Source organism: Nelumbo lutea, chromosome 1 (genome assembly GCF_056320005.1).
Source record: "Nelumbo lutea isolate HS-2025 chromosome 1, American lotus-T2T, whole genome shotgun sequence".
In the NCBI taxonomy this organism is placed as follows: Eukaryota; Viridiplantae; Streptophyta; class Magnoliopsida; order Proteales; family Nelumbonaceae; genus Nelumbo; species Nelumbo lutea.
In genome coordinates this window covers 110,206,995-110,227,853 of record NC_142684.1, presented here as the reverse complement: position 1 = coordinate 110,227,853, position 20,859 = coordinate 110,206,995, and the positions used below count along the sequence as shown (strand labels likewise).

The following is a 20,859-nucleotide window of genomic DNA, read 5'->3' as shown; positions in this document are numbered from 1 at the left end:
TTGAGAGCCTGCTATTGCAGCAGATGAACGAAAAATGGTGGTGTAGGAGGGGAGAGAGGAGAGAGAAAGAGAGGAAGAGAGTAGTTCTACAAAAACGAAAAATGGGAATCTATTTGAGTGGACTAACAAAATTTGATTCCTTTTTGGAGTCCTGACTGCGGTTAAGTTTGGACTCCGGTAGTTTTGGGTTTAGAATGTAAATGGTGTCATGGCTGCTCTCTATTGGCAAGGACAAAAAGCTTTTTGTCCCTTGAGAATGGATGATGCGAGCTCGACAGCCGGAACATAATTATACCCGATTGCTATCTGTGGGCCAACTAAATAACTTTGCCTCAATTTCATTGCAATGTAAAACACATTTCTTGATCAAGCAAAATTACCAAACTAAGACCCGATATTGCCAAAAGCCCAAATATGTATTTTACTTAGACATATCAGGATGCTAGCAAAACAACAGATTCGCCAGATTCGTCCAATACACCCCAATACGCGATGAAATTTTGAGCCTTGATTCTATTCATCCTAAGACAAGATATTTGATACAATTTAAAACGTTTGTCTCTTTTGGTTAGCCTTTATTTTTTAAAATCTTTATTATTTCTAAAAGGACTATTTTTTAGGGTCTTATGAGAACCAGGGATCAATCTCCAAACCTTTTTATTCCCTTGTAAATTGTCTTAGAGTCAAGGATTAAAATGTCGATATATTATACACCTGTATTGAGGCGTATTGTATTTGTATTGGTATACTCAGATACACATGATACACCGATACAAAATAAATTCATACAATTTGTATTGGCAATACCAACAATTCAGTTTCAAAAAAGAAGAGCACATTGGTCCAACAATTCACAAAGACAAATGCCAAAAGCTCTTTTTATGTACATGCTTATTTGAATAACCTCTAAATGACTGTTATTACATGTAACTAATTGCAAATACCTCTAGTCAAATGCATAAGGATCGTCTGCATAAGGATTCAAAGACCCCTCCGTAAACAAGTCACCTATTGCTGAAGGGCGTGAATCAGGACCACCCTTGATTACCTGAACAAGGAGCAAATACACTCAGATATATTTCTTTTGATATGAAAAGCTCCACAAGAAATGATTTGCTACAAAATTAAAAGGGTTAGAAGAGCTAAGGGTAGATCTAAAAGGACATGATTAAAAATAGTAAGAAATGATTCAAGTACTAATAACAGTGGATATGATTTTAAATAGAATGAATTGGCAAAACAGGATTCATGATGATGATAATGATACTTATGATGACACAAACCAGTCAAAATATACACACACATAAAACAAAGAAAACGACAACGTAAGTGTCCAGTTTCTTGATATTCTCACACTTAATCCAAGTGGGAAAAAACTCCATTGCAAATCTTGATGCACATCAATAAACACGGACTCCCATAGCAGCAAAGTATATTACCCAAATTCTTTCAAAAGAAACTTAAACAATGTTAAGAAGTGCTGATATATATATATATATATATATATATATATATATATATATATTATAAGGTATATATATATAAGGTAACTGATGATGCTTCTAATTTATTTCAATGAAAAAGAATATATAACTAGAGAAAATTATTCAAAATATTCAAGAGAAATCAAAAGCTTGAAATCAGCTTTCCATGCATCCTTACCTTTACAACATCTTTTCTGCTCTTGGTTTTTGGTGTATCGGTAGTCTTATGTTTCATTGGGCCCTGATGATAAGCATGGAAAGCAAAATACATTATAAAGACAAATAAATTATCAACCATAAAGTTGGTCAATCCTCTAAAATAAATAGCACTATATCAGTAAGCACACCCCAAACAAGACTGTGCTTTTTGATTTCCTGCGTTTTGTAATTCTTCCTCTGTCGGAGGTTTCAACTTCATACTCATGGTGAGTGACCTGCCATGGCAACAGCTCATATAGGAGCCAAGGACAATTTTAATCAAAATATCCAGGTAAGCAACTTAAAACGGTATCAGGCACTAGAAACGACTTTCTATATGAAAGATAAATTGAAAAATCTATTTTTTGCTATTACTTTCCAAATACAGATATCTATCATCACCCACAGCAGGGATATATTATGTCACATATGCGAGTGCATACAAATACATGCAACTTACCTTCCTACTATGCTTAGGAATAGTCAATATGCTTCCTGGAGTCACTTTATCTACTTTCTTCAATAAATTTGCCATTGGTGTTTGTGTTGCTCTTAGTAAAGATGAATCCTGGAAATAATGCACAAACATATATTCAACCGAATACTCTATATTCCCCATAACTGGGACCCAGGATTGTTGCCAAAGGAGGCAGGTCAGAATATTGTTCTCCTTCTCACCTTCGCCTTATACTCTGATATTATTGGGCCATGTCGACTCCTTTTCCTATCATGCGCATCCTCCATTTTGATTGATGAGATGGAATACTCCTGCAAAAGAAATGGAGCACTATCATCTTTGAGAAGACTTTTAAATCCAAGGAGTTGGAAGTTATATTGTTTTTGACAGGTCAAGACATTGAAGATTCCAAATATCCATGTATTGCAATTTAGAAAGCTATCCATTGCCAAGGATTGGGAAGAAAGTGCAATACTTTCAGGTTTTCCATGGAGAGCAATAAAAGAAGATTAAATTAGAAAATCTGGGTTTCATTTTGTGAAGTTCACTTATTTCATCTAATACCAACAAAACCTCAACTGGAATGCCATGTTCAAAGATCACAGTAAGGTTAGTTTCAGAAATGAAATGATTATCAGAAAGACAACTTCAAGAAATATATCAGGATATGCTTAGGATACATATGGATTATTCAAAACTGAAATAGAAAGGTACGAATTTGTTTATAATAATTGACATCAATCGATTCAGTTTGTAATGGTTAAGTATGAATTTATAATAGTTGAGTATCAGTTTGCAATAGCTTGAGTACGGTTTGTAATGGTTGAGGGATTATAACAGTTGAGTATGGTTGTGATGGTTAAGAATGGATTTATAATGGTTTTTACCAATTGAGTATAGGTTAGTAACATTTTGTATTAGTTGGATATTGATATATAATGGTTGAGTACTTGAGTATTGGTTTCTAATAATTAAGTATGGTTTGTTAGGGTTTAGTATGGGTTTCTAATAGTTTGTATCTATTGTGTATCTGTTTGAAAAGGTTGAACGTGGGTTTGTAACGATTGAGTATAGTTTGTAATGACTTGTAAAAGTTGAGTGTGGGTTTGTACAGTTGAATTGGATTTGTGATGGTTTATAGAAGTTGCATATCAGTTTGTAAGCATTGAGTATTGACCAATACAGGCATGATAGGTACCAATGTGTGGTGGATGCAGTAGAAATTTACCAAAACTGATGATTTCCTACTATGCCATGTATCTGTGTCAAGTTAAATTTTCTATTTTCTTTTGGTCAGTTATTTTAAATAGGAAATTGTGACAATCCCTCTATCTAGAATCTACAAAAATGTTCTTCTGTAAATTGGATAAAAGAGTAAATTTGAACATGGAATAAGAATTTGACTCTGATTTATTGTGAGGCATGTCTCTCTTCTCTACTCTCTCCACTTCTAAAAGCGTAAGCTCTTCTTCTCTCTCTTTTTCATATTACAGGTACGAAAGCATCTCTCTATCTCTGCCTTTATTGAGCCATACAAGTATAACATTTCAATCTAGAATTAGTCCCTTTTTCTCTAACTTTTTCCAAATCTGGAATCTTCCTTTGAACTGGATTTTCTTTATCCACCCTTCTCAGCCTACATTGCTAAATCTATAGGACACTCCTCTTGCCCTAAGCATAGTTTTCAAGGTTCCAAGGCAAGGCTAGGCAACGGGGTGCCTTGTCACTAGGTTTCCTAGGCAGGCACCTAAGAACCACCTAGGCGATGATTTTTTTAATAAATACCTTGAACCCTATGTTCTATAGCAACAAACAACCAACTTTCACTAGTAACTATCAATAATCTTCATAAAAATTTTGTAAACTTCATACTAAAAACATAGAAATTAAGATAATTTTGAGGCCCCATTTGTTTTCAGGTAAATCACTTACCAAGGTAAATGCACTTACCTGTGTTCTTTTCTACCCGCTAAGTTCTCCCTGTTTCCACTTTTATCCTTATATCCCTTTGTTTTTAGTGCCTGTTAAATCGGCCTTTTTGCATCATTAGGAGAACAGTAAGAGTTTCCCAGGTAAGTGGCCAAAAAACTTACCCAAGGGAATGTGCAATTACCGTGGGTCCCACATTTGCCTAAAGTGGAACATCCCCCCCCCCCAACTTACATGAAAACAAACAGGGCATGATTGGCAACATGTAACTTTATTGATTTGAAAAAGAAAAGAATTAGATAATATATACAAGAATAATAAGGTGCCAAGCACCCCAATCACCCCAAAGTGCTGACTTGTCCCCCTTTTTCTATCCCCCTAATTGTTTGACTTATGTTGTTAATTGTTTGACTTATGTTGAAATTAAGATCCATCATAGAAAATCAACATATTCATGAGAAGAAAAAGAAAAAAGAAAAGAAATTTCAGAAAATATAGGAATTGAACTCCTGCTTTTGTCCTAGGAAAAGAAAAAAAAAAAGAAAGGGTGAAAGAAGAAGAAAATAAAAATGAAACTAGTATATAAACACAAAATGAACAATTTAGTATAAAAATGCCTATTTTATTTTATAAACTCAAAAATTAAAAAAATATAAAACTATTTTATAGCATCGTGTAAAAAATATCTAGGCACTTAAGCGAGGAAACCCTCCATGGGCACCTTTTCATTTAGGAGTCATCTTGGCAACTATGATCCTGGGTCACCTGAAAAAAACCAAGGATTTTAAATTGGATTGTAACCTTGTGGAATAGTTATGGACTAATGGTCACAAAAGTTTATAGGCATTTCATTGTACATGGATACTCTAGAGTCTGGACCTTCTATTGCAATGGCATCAAAAGGGAGAATGGTCTACCAATTGCTTTTGAGATTGGAAGTGGTGATACTACTAAAACATCAAGACACAACCTGAAAGTCCAAGCATTTGGAGATTGTTATCCTCACCTTTTGTTTCCTTTTTAGATCCAAACCTATCATCCCCCTTTGACTCAGGAGGAAGAAACAATTATTGCACTAGAGCTGAAAGGTATAGTGATTAAAGCAAGAAAGAAACCAGGCCCATTTTGTGGGAGCAAATGTGATAAAAGATTGGATGTTATTAATAGCAGGAGACTACTATGATAACTTGTAGCTTTCACTCTAAAATTCCTTCATCATAAATGACAGCATGTTTTCAACATTTAATAGGAAAATATTTACTAAGCAGATATTATATGAAACTCCAGAGGAGTTGTTATTTGTTTCAGATAAAATAAAGCCCTCAAGAAGTGTGGTCATGTTATGCATATTGTGACCTTAGTTATAGTACTTGAATATCTCTGCACTCAAAAGTGAAAACATAAATATTATAGCATATTACTAAACCTCCATTGAGTTGACCTCATGATCCCCTTGTGGATTGTCATCCATTACTTTCCACTGTAACTGCAACAATGCCCTTTGCCTTTCTTCCTGCAGCAAACCAATATCAAGGTCAAAATGAGGTCAGAACTATCTAAATTCATACAATAACTTATGAGAAAATGTACACCTTTGACTTTTGGAGTTCCAGTTCCTCTTTTAGTTTTCTACATTCGTCTTCATGATTATGCCTCAAATCTCTAATCTGAGCTTCATGCTCCTTCCTCATCAACATAGTTTTCTAAAGGGTGATAAATTTTTGAACAGTGAGCAGTTGAAACAAAATAAGAATCCTGGACAATAAAATAATGAGAACTTCAAAACAAAGTTTACTTCCTTCATTTCATTTTCAACTTTAAGCTCAACTTGTTTTAGCTCTTCATTGTGTTCAGCTCTAAGACTCAACAGAATTTTATCATGCTCTTGTTTGATATGATTAATCTACAAAACAGAAAAAGAAAATAAGATAGTTCTGCTAATGAGAACTTTTCATTCAAAAGGCAGGTCAAAATAAATACAAAACCAACCATTGGCATATGATATAAGGCTTAAATATTATCATTTAAAACTGTACAATTAGACTACAAATCATAAACAAGAGCAGGAAAGGATGTTTTATCATATAACATGGAAATGTTAGTGAACGCAAGCTATATAAATGGGGAATGATGCATTAGGTAAGCCAAACTAGCAAGCTGTACATATGTAAGTACATAATACAAAGGTACAATTGCACAGACAGAGTATTTCATTTTATATTTATGTACTAGTCCAACACTTCTTTTAATTGGTCAACTAGTACAACACTTGTTGTAAATGGAAAAGTTATATTAATAGGCTATGTAACTCTTAACCAATAAGAAATATTCTCCAGCTACTACAGAACAAAGGTATAATCTTAATTGAATAGTCAGACATTGTGTAACGTGACTCTGACAACCACCAACCCCAAGTTCAAACTGCAAATATGCAGGTATTGCTTATGCATATTTAGTATGGAGAACAACCAACCACAAACTTGAAAAATTAATTAATCTTCTAACATACCAAAGCAACATGTTCCTCCTGAACATGAGTTAGATATTGCTTTGCTTCTTCTTTGCTTTCTGCAACTTTTTGGTCACATTTTCTTTCTATTTCTCCAATAAGTCTGTCTGCCTGAAAGTTCAAATGGATGAATAATATCCATAATAGAGATAAGAATGCAAATTGGGTTTCCAAATTGAAGATTTAGCATGGTATCAGGCCCAGGGCCTTGGTCCGTGCCCATTCAAAACTTAATAAATGCTAAACCCAGGCCCACCCAAGTTGGACACCTAAATAGATAATTTTAGTATAAACAGACCTTTTGCTTTTCAAGATTAACAATCTCCAGTTTCTCTGCCTCGTACTTCTTCCGGATATCATTAATTGCCTAATCAAACTCCTCTTGGTTTAAAAGAAGGGAGAGTTTTTCTAACCATTTGGAGCATTCATTTAATGAAATAGCAAAATGATAACACCTGATCATTCCTCTGAGAAATTTCCTTTAGATGCTTTGATAATTCTGATTGTTTGCTTTCTAGCATCAGATCATATTGCTTTTTGGCTTCTGCAAGTTTGCTTTCAGATGCTGCTAGAACTGATTGAATCTGCAATCATATATTTGATTTTATCTTAGTATTTTCTAAACTTAAATAACTCCAGAACATCAAATTACTCTTTTTGGAAACCTCTGTTTTTTGATCTTCCAGCTGTTTCTCTCTGTCTTTATGTTGCAGATGTAGCTCTTCCTTCTCATCTAAACTGTTCTGAAGTTGGCCAACTTGTTTCTCCAGTAAACCAACATGCTGCACATGCTTCACTATCTCATTTTGAAGAGATTCCATTTCTTCTGCTTTCTCCTGTAGTTTTTCTTGCAGATTCTCTTCAAGAAGTTGGCTCTCGGATTCTAACTTAGAAATCTTAACTAATAGATCTTTCTGCGACATTCAACCAAGTCAAACAGGTTAGCATGCAACATAACAATAAAATGAACCATTGATAAAGAATAAAGCTTGCAAACCGTTTTAATCTCTGATAAGCTTGACATTTCTGTCAGTTTTTCAATTTTCTCTTCTGATCTGGTAACCAAAATCTCCAATTCAGTCTTCTTTGAAACAAGAGTTTCTACTTCAGACTCCAATTTCCGGACTTTCTCTTCTGCTAAACGGCATTCTTCAGCATGCTGCACCATTATAAATTCCTGCATTTTTTGCAGATCAATGACCTTATTGTTCAAATCTTCCTTTTCCAATTTAAGTGCATCTTTTTCTGATGCAATGTGCAGAAATTGGTCATGAAGTTGATCAAATCGGCACTGAGCATGCTTGGCAACTAAAAACTTCTCTTCTTGAACCAACTTATCCCAAGTGTCAAATGCAGAGTTTAACTGGGCAATATTGTTGGCAACAGCTGCACTTTGTTTATCCAATTCAATTAGCTCTTTCTGTGAAACATGAACTAAATGTTCAAGGTGTTTTATGTCTTGGCCTGCTGTAAGCAATTTTTTAACCAAGCCCTCATTGCTAGACTGAAGAGCATTCTTTTCTTTTTCCAAATTCTCCTGATTAGCAATCAAACAATTGTATTCATGTTGTTTTGAACTTAGCTCAAGACGCATCTCTTCCAACTGAGAATTAAGACTTTCTATACTCAACTTATCAGTTGCCAAAGTTGCTTCTAACCTTTCAATCATAGCATCTGCATGCAAAGAATTCTGTTCTTATTAATGTTAAACTGTAACAGCTTTTTTACTAACCAAAGCCATGAAATTTAAGGTTTTTCAAAAACTAGTCCACATAATAAGAGACTCAAACTCATTCTGATCCATCTGGTCCTACTTGGATTATTATTTTTTTTTTTCATCCAGTTCATTTTGCATCTTTACACATCAAAGTGACCAACTCCAAGAAAGCAAATCACAAGGGTTACATGACTAGTCACCAACTGAAGGGTTGGCATGTTTACAATCTCTAGAAAGGAGAAGACCAACCTTTATCCTTTATGAGCTGGGTAGTTTTGCAATTTTCATCCCTGTAAGTTCTTTCCCTTTTCTCCTCCTCAATTTTGGCTTCTGTCAATTCTTGTTCCACTACCAGAAAAAAAAAAAAAAAAAAAAAAAAAAAAAAAAGAGCAGATCACAAGAACAGCACATCAGAGTGGAGTGGATGCTACATATATCTAACTTTCCAGTTTTATTTTGGCACATCTATAATAAGTTTCCCATCTGATCAATAGTGTTACTTCCCGGTGCACAAAGCAAGTAAGTATATTGATGTATCCTAATCTTCAAAAATGGAAATCTTCATAAAATGAACATTCTACAAGGCCTTACTGTTTCTAATAGTTTCTTCTGCGGACTCTAATTTTGCAGACAGATCATTCATCTGGAGATGTAGACTATCAAAAGCTTCTGAACTTGCAGATAGTTTATCCTCAAAGAACCTTTTATCTTGCTCAGCTGTTGATGAAAATTAACAGAGAACAGTCTGAATCTGAAACAAAATATACAAAATTCAAGGAAAGAAAAGATAAGGAGATACCTTCCTGAACTCGGCCAGCTAAGTGCTTTAAAGTTTCAGTGAGTTGATCACATAAGACCTTGGTTGAAGAAAACTTTGACTCCAGTCCTGTCCAAAGCTTCGCATCTTCTTTTTGCTTCACTTTGAGTTTTGCATTTTCATTGATTGCATTCTGCAACTTCTCCTCTAGCTCATGAATATGATCTTCTGTTTTCTTCAGCTTTGAGTTCTGCACCGTTTATCACGATAGTTGGTTAATTAGTATCTGAAATCAGCATTCGCAAGTTATCTCCTCTGCCAGCTTACCGATTCTATTCATTAATTTAAAGTCCGATGCAAGCGCAATCATTATAGCACAATGAAATATCCGCTTATACATGAAGATACAATATGATTAAAAAATCAATCTAGTAGGAAGAATCTAAGTTAAAGATGACAATATCAAGAAAATAAACAGAATAATTCTATAGAAAATAAACAAAATATAGTTAAGCACTGACATTAAGTTAGATGCCGTCGAAGGTGCGTAAATGTATATGTGGGTGGTATCGCAACAATTGTCACTAAATTATGAACTATGACCAGATAAATGCGAGGAAAACAATTAGAAACCATTTTACCGCCATTTCAAGATCGGTTTTCACGGAGGCTTGTTCTTTAACCAATTTCTCTGGAAACGAAGAAATCAAAGAACAGGATAGAATTCAACTTTGCAAAGTTAACAAAACAAAGTAAACTAAAGAGAAAAAGGATAGAATAGAAACCTGCAGTGAGCTTCAAGTTGGAAAAATTCCCCGACGAAATTGAATCCGAAGACGACCTTGAATATATAGGAACGGTCTTCGCGGATCCTGAAACCGATCCTGACAAGGATCTGAACTGATCCAAGCTCTTGATACCAGAAAACCCGATCTTCTTCATCATGAATTCATATATAAAAGTTTGCCTGGAGAAAACCTTAGAAATAAGAATTCGAAGCTTTCACCCTCAGAGCTCTGTGACTCCAGCTTCCGCAGGGAAAACAATTGAAATAAATCGGGCGCCAAATTCTATTATTTATACTGTTGGGTTTTGTCGCTCGGGCTTTTGCAATCTCCTAAAAGGCAGTTGCCCAAATATTCATAAGATAACCCTTGTTTTCCACTAAATTACGAAAATACCACTTTTTAAACCATAAGAATAGCATATAAGGACAATTTTGGGGTTTAATATCAATAAAAGTAATGTATTTAAAATTTTCAAAATCAGGTAAACTTTTTAAAAATAATATTAATAAAGGGCAAAACATTGTTCATCTTCTTCTTCTTGCCATTTGCTCATCGAAGCCGCTGTTGTCTGCCACCACCGTTTGTTACTGCCCACTGCACCTCTGCCCACCTCCACCTCTAGCAATGTTGTCGGAGGTGGCGACAGTGGCACTAGTGGTTTTTTTGTCCAACACCGCCACCTCCGCCTATGCCTCCAACAACATTGTCGGAGGTGACCGGAGGCAGAGCTGGCGACAATGACACTGGTTGCCATTCCTCTGCCCGCCGTTACTGCCACCTCTGTCTCCACTCACCTTCGACAATGTTGTCGGGGGTGGAGGCAAAGGTGGGCGAAGGTGGCAGCATTGGACAAAGAAACCACTAGTGTCGTTGCCACCACCTCTGACAACGTTGTCGGAGGTGGATGGAGGTGTGACAAGCAACAGCGAGCGACGATAGGCAGCAGCTCTGGTGAACAAATGACAAGAAGAAGATGAATAATATTTTTGTCCTATTAATTTTAGTTAACCTATTTTTAAAATTTTTTTAAATTATTATTTTTATTGATATTAAACCCCAAAACTTGCCCTTATATGGTATTCAAGTCTGGATATTCTGATTACGAGGCATTGCTGGTCACAAACAGTTATTGTCTACATAAATTAAAGGGTAAATTATAAAACAAAGACCTCGCTGTACTTTGTTGTGCGACAAAAACCCCTTTGTATAATGACCGTGAGACAAAGATCCCTTCCTTAGCCTTCCGTCCAAAAGTTAGTTACAATATTTTTTTAATCCCCATATTACCATTATAACGAGAACGAGATAAATACTATTCATCTTCCCCTTCTAATAAGTATTCACATTTCTCTCTCTTTCCCTCTCTCTCCCTCTCTCTCTCTCCCCCGCTCTCTCTTCTTCCCCTTCCCCCTTCTCTCTTCCTCTTTCTTCTTCCATGCGACCAGTGCCTTGTCGCTCTCCTCTGCATACGACCTCACGATATATTACTGGTATTTCAACAAAATTCACGGGTTTCTGAGTTCTGATTGGCAAAGTTCTTGTACAAAAAAGTCTTTGTGAGAACTGGGAAGACATAAATGTATAGAGGGAGCATGAGAGTAGCCAACTCGGGAAGCAGTTTGACTTGGACTTGCAGTGCAATCAGATTCAGATCACGTTACACATAACACATCCATCCAGGTAGCATCCATGTTTTGTTTCTGTTGCCTTCGCCTCTACAGTCTCTCTTCTCTGAATACTCAATATAAAAAATCAGTTTACTATGTTGTTGCTGGTGCTTCTCCCCCAGGCCCTGCGTCTCTCTCTCTCTCTCTTCGTAGCCTAGAGTTCAGTGACCCACAGCCCCAGTGACGAAACCCCCCGACCCCTGAAAACAGTTGGAGTGCTCGTATTTTACCCACAAAAATCAGGAACAACAAGGCAGATAGTTCTGGCTTCTGCCCTATGAGCATAAATTCCTCCGTAATTCCCCCACCCCTTAACTGAAACCATTTTTCTCGTGCTCTCACTCTCACTCACTCAGATCTTTTCTCTGTTACAAAAACAGAGCATCCGCTTTCTGCTTTTGTTTTGCTCCTAAAAAATGACACATCATCGCTTGATTTGTTCCCTGTTGGTTCTCTTCTCTGTTTTGCTCCTCTTCCTCCTCCTGTGTTTTCCGGCCGCCTCTCTTACAGAAGACGCCATCTTCTTACACCGAGTTAAGAACTCCCATCTCGATGATCCCACCGGTAGCCTCCACGATTGGAATCTACCCCCGCAAGTCACTAACACTATTCCCTGTAATTGGACCGGCATTGTCTGTGATTCTCTTTCCCTTTCCGTTATCTCTATCCACCTCTCAGGACTCCACAAGTACGGCTATTTTCCTGCTGATTTCTGCCGCATTCCCACCCTTCAGAACCTTTCCCTCGCTCATAATTTCTTCAACGGATCCCTTACTTCTACTTTCATCTTTCTTGCTCCCATCTTCACCATTTGAATCTGTCCCTCAACTTGTTCGTCAGTAACTTACCCGACTTCACTGCCGATTTTGTCAACTTGCGCTCCTTGGATCTCTCGTTTAAGAACTTCTCCGGCCACATCCCCCCGAGCTTCGACCGTTTTCCCAACCTCACTATCCTCTGTCAACAAGGAAACCTGCTCAATGGTATCATCCCTACCTTCCTTACCAATCTCACCCAGCTCACTAGATTCAAACTGGCTTACAACCCTTTCAACCCAGGTCCCTTGCCATTGCATATTGGAAACCTCACCAAGCTAGAAAATCTATGGATTCCTAACTGTAATGTGGTCGTCGGAGAGATTCCAGAGTCTTTAGGAAATCTCGCTTTGCTCAAAAATCTCGATCTTTCCGACAATTATCTTTCCCACAAGATAACCGGAGAGCATTGGAGGATTGAGGAGCATAGAAAGATGAGGAGAGAAAGGGGAAGGGGAAGATGAGAGATCGGGGGAGAGGAGAGAAATGTGAAGGAATGGTTATTAGAGGATAGTATGGGGATTCAAAAATATTGTAATGGTTTTTTGAATGAAAGGCTGAAGGGATTTCTTGTCTCACGGTCATAGTACAGGGAGGATTTTTGTCACAAAACAAAGTAGAGGGTCTTTATCACAGGCCCATATTGTAGGGAATTTGTATTTTATCCTAAATTAAAGCCTACTTTTTTAAATATCAATATATATACAGATAAATACGATAGAAAAAATGAAAACATGCGTGCTCAACAGATACAAACTCCGTACAAGCACTGACTTGCCCTGATATACCGCCATGTATCCAAAAACGATGAGACATTAGATGTTTTCAATACACAGCACGAATACGTTGTGGGAAATTCTCTTGTGGAGGGCTGATTTCAAGTCAGGCAACCAGTGCCATTTTTTGGAATCTGGATTTGCACCTTACACGGCACGCCTGTTATAACTTCAAAGCGCTTTCAACCGTGAATTTAGAATATCTCCTTTACTGTTGTCAAATTATTGGAAAGATGTTTCAGATACATGGTTGCGTCACGTGTACTATGAGGCGCACTATATGAATAGCAAATATGATTTTCATTTTTCTAAGGCATTTTTGCAAAATTGGCGTCATGTAGATTTAGCCACGTAGGCATTTCTCCCTTACCTTTGTTTGATTGTTTGAATGATTTTTACCCATCTTAGAAGAATTCACATGGCACCCCGCATACATATCTCTGCGTGTATGAGGAACATCTCAGATACTTGTCATTGGGAAATGTTCTTAATACATGGTTGGGATGTGCCTGTGAGGTGCCCTAGGGGGCCAGTGTGAACTTGTTTTCAAGTAACACTGAGTGCCTTAGGTAACACCGAGTGTTTTCAAATAATACTGAGTGCCTCAAGTTCTATAAGAACTATTTTTGAAAAAAAAATATCATTTTAATATTTCTTGTAATAGTGACAATGTTTTATCCTTTTTGCTTAATAGTAAATTTGCATGCTTTGCACGTGGAATTTATTATTTAATTATGACAAAAGGTTTGACTCATTCTCTGCGTGTATGAGGAACATCTCAGATACTTGTCATTGGGAAATGTTCTTAATACATGGTTGGGATGTGCCTGTGAGGTGCCCTAGGGGGCCAGTGTGAACTTGTTTTCAAGTAACACTGAGTGCCTTAGGTAACACCGAGTGTTTTCAAATAATACTGAGTGCCTCAAGTTCTATAAGAACTATTTTTGAAAAAAAAATATCATTTTAATATTTCTTGTAATAGTGACAATGTTTTATCCTTTTTGCTTAATAGTAAATTTGCATGCTTTGCACGTGGAATTTATTATTTAATTATGACAAAAGGTTTGACTCATTTGACCCAAATGGTTGAATTGCTTATCTACTACTAGACAAAAGGACAATTTCTTTTTTTTTTTTGGTTCAATGTTGAAAAAAAATGATATTTAGGGTTTGTTTGATTTGCGGACAGGACCGAAAGTAATTTTATTAGTCTATTTATTATTTTCTTATTACTTTATTAATATTTTATGAATATATAATTATAATTTTATTAGTACTTTGTTATTATTATTTCATTAGTATTTAATAATTGATACCTTAGTATTTATTAATGATTTATTACATTTTATTATTACTTTCTTATTAGTTTATTAATTTTTATCATTTTGATTATTGCTTCAAATTAATTTATTATTATTGAATAAATAATATGTTAGTATTTTACTATTATTTTATTTATATTATATATATTATTTGTACTTAATTATTCTTATTATTTAATAAATAATATTTTAGCTTTTTATTATTACTTTGTTTTATTATTTTATTAGTATTTACCATTAATTTATGAATATTTTATTAAAATATAATTATATTATTATTACTTTAATAATCTTTTTATTATTATATTTTATACCTATTTTATTTTTGGTTTATTAATATTTTATTATAGTATGATTATTTAATAAATATTTCACTAATATTTTATTATTATTATTATTATTATTATTATTATTATTATTATTATTATTATTATTATTACTTCGATAATATTTTATTGTTTAATTATGTATTTGTTTTTATTATTGTTACTTTAATTATATTATATTAATAAATTATTATTTTATTATTACTATTAACTTATTATTAATTTAGGGTTTGGGGGCCTTTTGTCATGAGTTCTTTATTCCTTGATAGACTCTCGTATGGGAATCCCATTCCCGGGGGGAAGCTTGGAATTTCTATTTCCCCAAGAATGGGAATTGGCATCCCATTCTACCATATGGGCATTAGCCATTAGCACCTTAAATATATGACTTAATGAGAGGGATTTGAATGAGATGAAAAATAATAGTTAAAATTACATGTTTTGGCCTCACAATTAAAAATAGACTAAATTCAAATTACAATTTTTATATTTTCACATGTATAAAAGTAATTCTTATGTATGGAACTTGTTTTTTATAAGATGAATATACAATTATTAGAGATGTGCTCAAATGTTTTTTTGCAAAACTTATGTATTTTTTATTTTTAAATTTTTTATTATTTAATTATGGCATCAAATGTTGACATGTTTGACCTAAGAGTTGAATTGTTGACCCATACCAAATACGAAATCAATTTCATTTTTTTGGTTGGTTTTGAATTTGTGTTTAATTTCCATTATCAACAAAAACAATTATTGTTTATGACACTTATTTTTCTTTAATATGATTAATAAAATATCAGAGAAATGGCCCATTTTTAATGCATTTTTTATTTTGTGAATTCGTTACTATTTTCAATATTTTATTATTAATTATGATATCATGGATTCACCCAATTAACCGAGATGGTTGAATTAGCTTACCCACCACTTGGATGGAAGAATTTTTTTTTGGTTAATTTTAAAAAAGAATAAATTGTTGAAACTTCCCATAAAGTTTCTAACCATTGTCGAAATCTCCCCTAAAGTTTTGTAATTGCAATCGCCTCCCTTGAACTTTCTAATACAATTGCAAGTAGACCCCCTCTCTTAAAATCCTTTAACAAGAGGCACAAATGTCCAAAATACCCATGCAGTTACTATTGAGACTAGTTTTTGCATAACAAACAATACAAACTTTATGAACAACAAAAGAAAAATAAGAAGTTTAAATTGCAACTTTGAGGGATTCATATGAAGAGAAAATTTATAAAATAAATAAATTTTAAAAAAGAGATTGGAAAGGTTTGGGATAGTGATTGATATGAAGGAAAAATTTGGAAAATAAACATTTAGTCAAATTAACTACATAGTTATTTTGGACATTGTCATGCCTCTTGTTTGAGGATTATAAGAGAAGGGGTCTATTTGCAACTATGTTACAATGCTCAAAGGAGGTGGTTGCAATTACCCAACTTTAGGGGAGGTTTTCAGCAATGGTCAAAACTTCAAGGGAGGTTTTAGAATTTTATCCCTTAAAAAAACATGAGTTTCATATTGTTAAAAAGTATTTGATAAACATGGGGTTCAAATTACTTTTCAAAATATTTATTTTTATACTATTAAAATTAATGTTGTGTCTTTAATTTGTAGAATTTAATGATGAAAAAATACATCTTAAATATAGGGTTTAATGAGAGAATATATCGAATTAGTTTTAAATTTATATTCAATTTTCATCATTAATGAAAACTTTCCTTATTTATCATACTTATTATTGTTTAATATGTCAAATATATGATGCTAAAATATTCCCAATTATTTTTTATTTTTATATTCTTTGCATTTTATCTATTTTATCTATTTATTATTTAATTGTGGCAACGTGGATTAACCCAATTGACCAAAATGGTTTAATTTCTTACCATCACCTAGATGAAAACACTTTTTTTCCAAGTAGATATTAAAAGTATAAGTTTTTATGTTATTGGACTATTAATTTATTATTTATGGGTTTAATTAATATAACTTAATGATGAGAAGAAACAAAAATGTTTTAAATATATGATTTAAAGAAGGTGATTGTAAGTTAATTCTTTAAATGTTGGATTTAATAAAAGATAATTGAATGCATTGAATATCTTAAAATTACATCTTTTCAACTCATTTAGGTTGCGTTTGGAATCAGTGTAAAACGTCATTAGTGTAAAAATACACTAATGACATTTTGCATCGATTATCGATGTAAAACTACACTCCATCCAAACACATGTAAAACTGAACCGGAGTGTAGTTTTATGTTGATAATAATTACACCCTCTTTCTAAACGCATACAAAACCGAACCGATGTAAAATTTACATCAGTTCTTGATTTACACCACATCCAAATGTAGCCTTAGGCTTAGTTTGGAAAGAATACAAATGCAAATATGTACAACATAAATACATACAAAATAATACAAAATATAAGGTTTTACACTCTACATATTTGCATTTGTACTATTTCCAAACTCAGCCTTAATATCAATAACTGGTTATCCTATTTGCCCTCGTTTTTTATCAATAAATTTAAATATGAAGAAGTAACCTTTATCCTTAAAAAATTCTAAAAATATTCTTAAAGCTATTTATACTTTTTAAAGTAGTATAAATATAGATATAAATATGACACCTAAATAGCTTTAAGTTGGCACTAAATATCAATTTAAAATTTGCATGAAAACCGGAATAACCCTACCGAGTTCCATGGCGTGGCCGTTGCTTAAGAAAATGGCATAGTTACCAAACATAGCCGATATGAGCCCTTTAATAATGCGAATGAACTTTTTTTCCATTTTATTCTTATTTTCTTTCTGCTTCATAGCCCATGCCTTTACCCGGCCATAAGCCCATAAATTATGAGCCATAACCACCAACGGCCCAACCCCAGTCCTGGTGAATTTTTACAACCAGCCAGAGAAATTACCAATTCAACCAATGCTGTTCTCTTGAATTATGAGATCATGATAGTCAATAAAAAAAAAAAAGAGCATGGCTAACACGACAAGTGCATGTATATAACGACAATAATAAAAAGTTAAAAATTCCAATGCAAAAGGTCAGTTTTTTGGGGTCGGAGAGAGAAAGCAAGAAAAGAGATAAAGAGAATTTTCAGGAAGAAGAAAAAAAAAAAAAAAAACAAGATGAAGAGAGAAAGTATGAGAAATAGCCAAATAGGAGAGAATTTTTAAGAGCAATGTTTTAAAACCCAAACCGGGGGTTGATCCAATTTTTTGTGCCTGACCATTAAAATAAAGGATAAAAACTTAAACCTCATGAATTTTCTTATAAATACTAAAACCTCCCTGCACCTTTGTATAAGGACTTAACCCCTATTTGGGAGTGCTTTTAAACACTTTATTGTGAAAAAGTGATTAAAATTCCAAAAGCACAAAAAAAAAAGGCATTTGTTGGTGTTTGGTAAAAAAAAGGCCTCAATAAGTGCTTTTTCAAGAAAATAAGACCATTTTTTTTTAATTTTGGGCTTTTTAATGAGCATTTTTTTTAAAACAAAAAGTGCTTATTATATTTCTTGCCCATCTAAATACCTATACTACCCCATCTAAATGAAGCACATTTTCACCAACACTTAAAAGCTGTTTATTTAATAAGCACATTATTACAATAAGTACTCCCAAACATCACCTTAAACCTCTCTTGTTAGCTGAAATTGTAAGCCAAAAACCACACCTTGGCTTAGAATTTGACCACACATGATGTTCAAATTCTTTTAAAATCCCAATAGTGCCATGTTAAACTTCATAGTGGTGCTCTCCAAAATCAAGTTCCTTTCTTCCAAATAAATAAGGACAGACCTGCATATCCATGGGAGACCTTCTAAGGTTATCTTTTTATTCTTCTGCATTTAACTTCTAAAGAAAACACTAGGTAACTCGGTACTTGCTTAGGCGTGAGTATGGATCAGTTTGGTTCAGTTTCAATGTTAAACTCGGAACTTATTCTGTACGGGTCAGTTCAAAGTTTCTAGAACCAGAACCTACCTTGTCAAGATCGATGCCATTACTCTGTATGGGTCAGTTCCAAGTTTGGCATCGAAGTCGTTGCTCCAGAAAACGGCAACATACCAGCATCATGTAAAAAAAATGGTACTCCAAGAAATGTCTGTTTGTTTAAAATTGTTTTTCCATAAAAAGCAGTGCTTCAAGCCATGCCTTGAAAATCAGAAAGGTGTGACTTGAAGCAACGTCGAATTTAGCATTTCCTGGAGCTGCAGCACATTGCTGCCAAGAGGGACATGACATGGCACTGGATAATAGGTACCAGTGCTGAAAACATTTATTGGAATATTGGTACCAAACAAAAAATGTTACTGTTGTTCCAGGAAATGTCCTACTTGGCAGCAACATTTTTAAACAAATTAAAAAATTATTATTTTCTCAGAAAACAGTGCTTCTAATCCACACACATATACCATATAAACTAAGAGATGGACAAACACATAGGAACACCCCATAATACAGGGAAGCCAACTTCACTCTCAAAATGCTACTAATAAGAATCCAGATTTCCTACTAACTTTTCCTACCCACTCTCTATCTGCCATAGAGATGTGTGGCTCCAATTTATAGCAAGTAGAGAATGGGTAGGAAAAATGAGTAGGAAATCCCGAATGTACTAATAGACGATCAAGCAAACCACGAGACACAAGTCCATGGGTAACAGGGTTGACTGATATACCAACAAAATTAATTAAACTCCCACGACTAAGTCCTTGCAAAAAAAATAGACAACCCTGAAGCAAAACCATCAACTCTTTTGGCTAACTTACATTTGGATCTACAACACATAAATAAATAAAAAAAAAGAAAAAACATTATCATTCTCCAAAATACAAATTTTAAGCACAAATTTCTTATGACCTTAATTAATCAATAAGAGTTGGGGCACATAAGGCGATGGATCTAGGTTCAGCTATTTAAGTCAAATAGATTAATCACGGTGACATAATTAAATAATAAAAAATTAAAAAAGATTTATAAAAATACAAAAAAAAAGTTATAGAAACATAGAAAATTTTGGGTATATCTCTAATATTATCTGTTCATTATATTTAAAAAGCATGTATGACAAATAAAAATTATTTTTATTAATAATAGAAATAAAATACAACAATTAGAAAAAAAAAGAGAATTAATGTCTAACTCGTGACCCCACTGACCATGTCAAAAGGTTTAATGGTTCAATTAGTTGGGTCACCATGTTGTTAATTGAGTTAATGTTTTTATAGTGAATCAATTTGGTGGTAAAAAGACCCAGAATCTTGGTTGACAAGTCCACCTGTTTGATTAGTTGATTTAAAAATTTTATTATTTAATTACAGAATCATGGGTTGACCCATTTGACTGAAATGGTTGAATCATTGACTTACCACTCAAATAAAAAAAAGGGAAAAATACAAAAAATGAAAAAAACTTCCCCTAAAGTTTCTAATTAACAATAATAAAAATCTCCCCTCTAGTTTCATTGTAACAAATACCTCCCCTAAACTTTGAGTAACTTGGTTGACAAAAACCTCTTTTCTATTATTGACCTAGATGAAAATGTTAGATTGATGCATCAATTTTTTCAAATACCAATTTTACCTTATCAATTATTTTACATACAAAACTACTTAAATAACCCCATTTTAATCTCAACAAACACTCCGTTTTGATTTTTATCCTCTCCCTTCAAATTCCCATCCCTAAACTCCATCCCAAGATGGAGGAATCCTATTCAAAAGCTTCATCAATTTTGAGAGAGCCCTGTTCCAAATCCATCAAAAGAGAAACCCCAAAAGAACATTGACTCTTTCAATCTTCCAACCCTTGAAACCCCAGTCCATCGACTAAGGAAGAGAAGAACATCTTTATACTCTTTGCTAGTGATTCTTTCATTATTGATTCTTATGGTGAAACTAACCACCTTTGATTCTGTTGGAGAAATGGGGTCATTGTAACTTTGGAGGAGAAGCTCTGAGGTGCGTTTGAAGACACTGTCTTTAGAATGTTATTTGCCCCCACTCAGTTTTACCAAGTTTGTTGTTGGGTTATAGGCAAATCCATTCCCAGGATACAACAAAGCTTTGGGTGAGA

At 34.0% G+C, this 20,859-nt stretch overlaps 1 protein-coding gene across 1 annotated transcript; it reads right to left on the bottom strand.

Moving 5' to 3' along the window:
- Positions 1-769: 769 nt before the first annotated feature.
- Positions 770-10,094, bottom strand: LOC148876762 (synaptonemal complex protein 1-like). The gene is made up of 18 exons (XM_088947552.1): positions 9,837-10,094; positions 9,693-9,742; positions 9,094-9,301; positions 8,886-9,011; positions 8,544-8,642; positions 7,575-8,251; positions 7,243-7,491; positions 7,033-7,161; positions 6,876-6,944; positions 6,578-6,688; positions 5,864-5,971; positions 5,661-5,771; positions 5,495-5,581; positions 2,361-2,450; positions 2,143-2,250; positions 1,832-1,918; positions 1,663-1,725; positions 770-1,048 (listed from the first exon to the last, which is right to left on the bottom strand). The coding sequence occupies exons 1-18, from the start codon at positions 9,994-9,996 to the stop codon at positions 947-949; spliced, it is 2,634 nt and encodes an 877-aa protein (XP_088803678.1). The 5' UTR covers positions 9,997-10,094; the 3' UTR covers positions 770-946.
- Between the last annotated feature and the right edge of the window lie 10,765 nt (positions 10,095-20,859).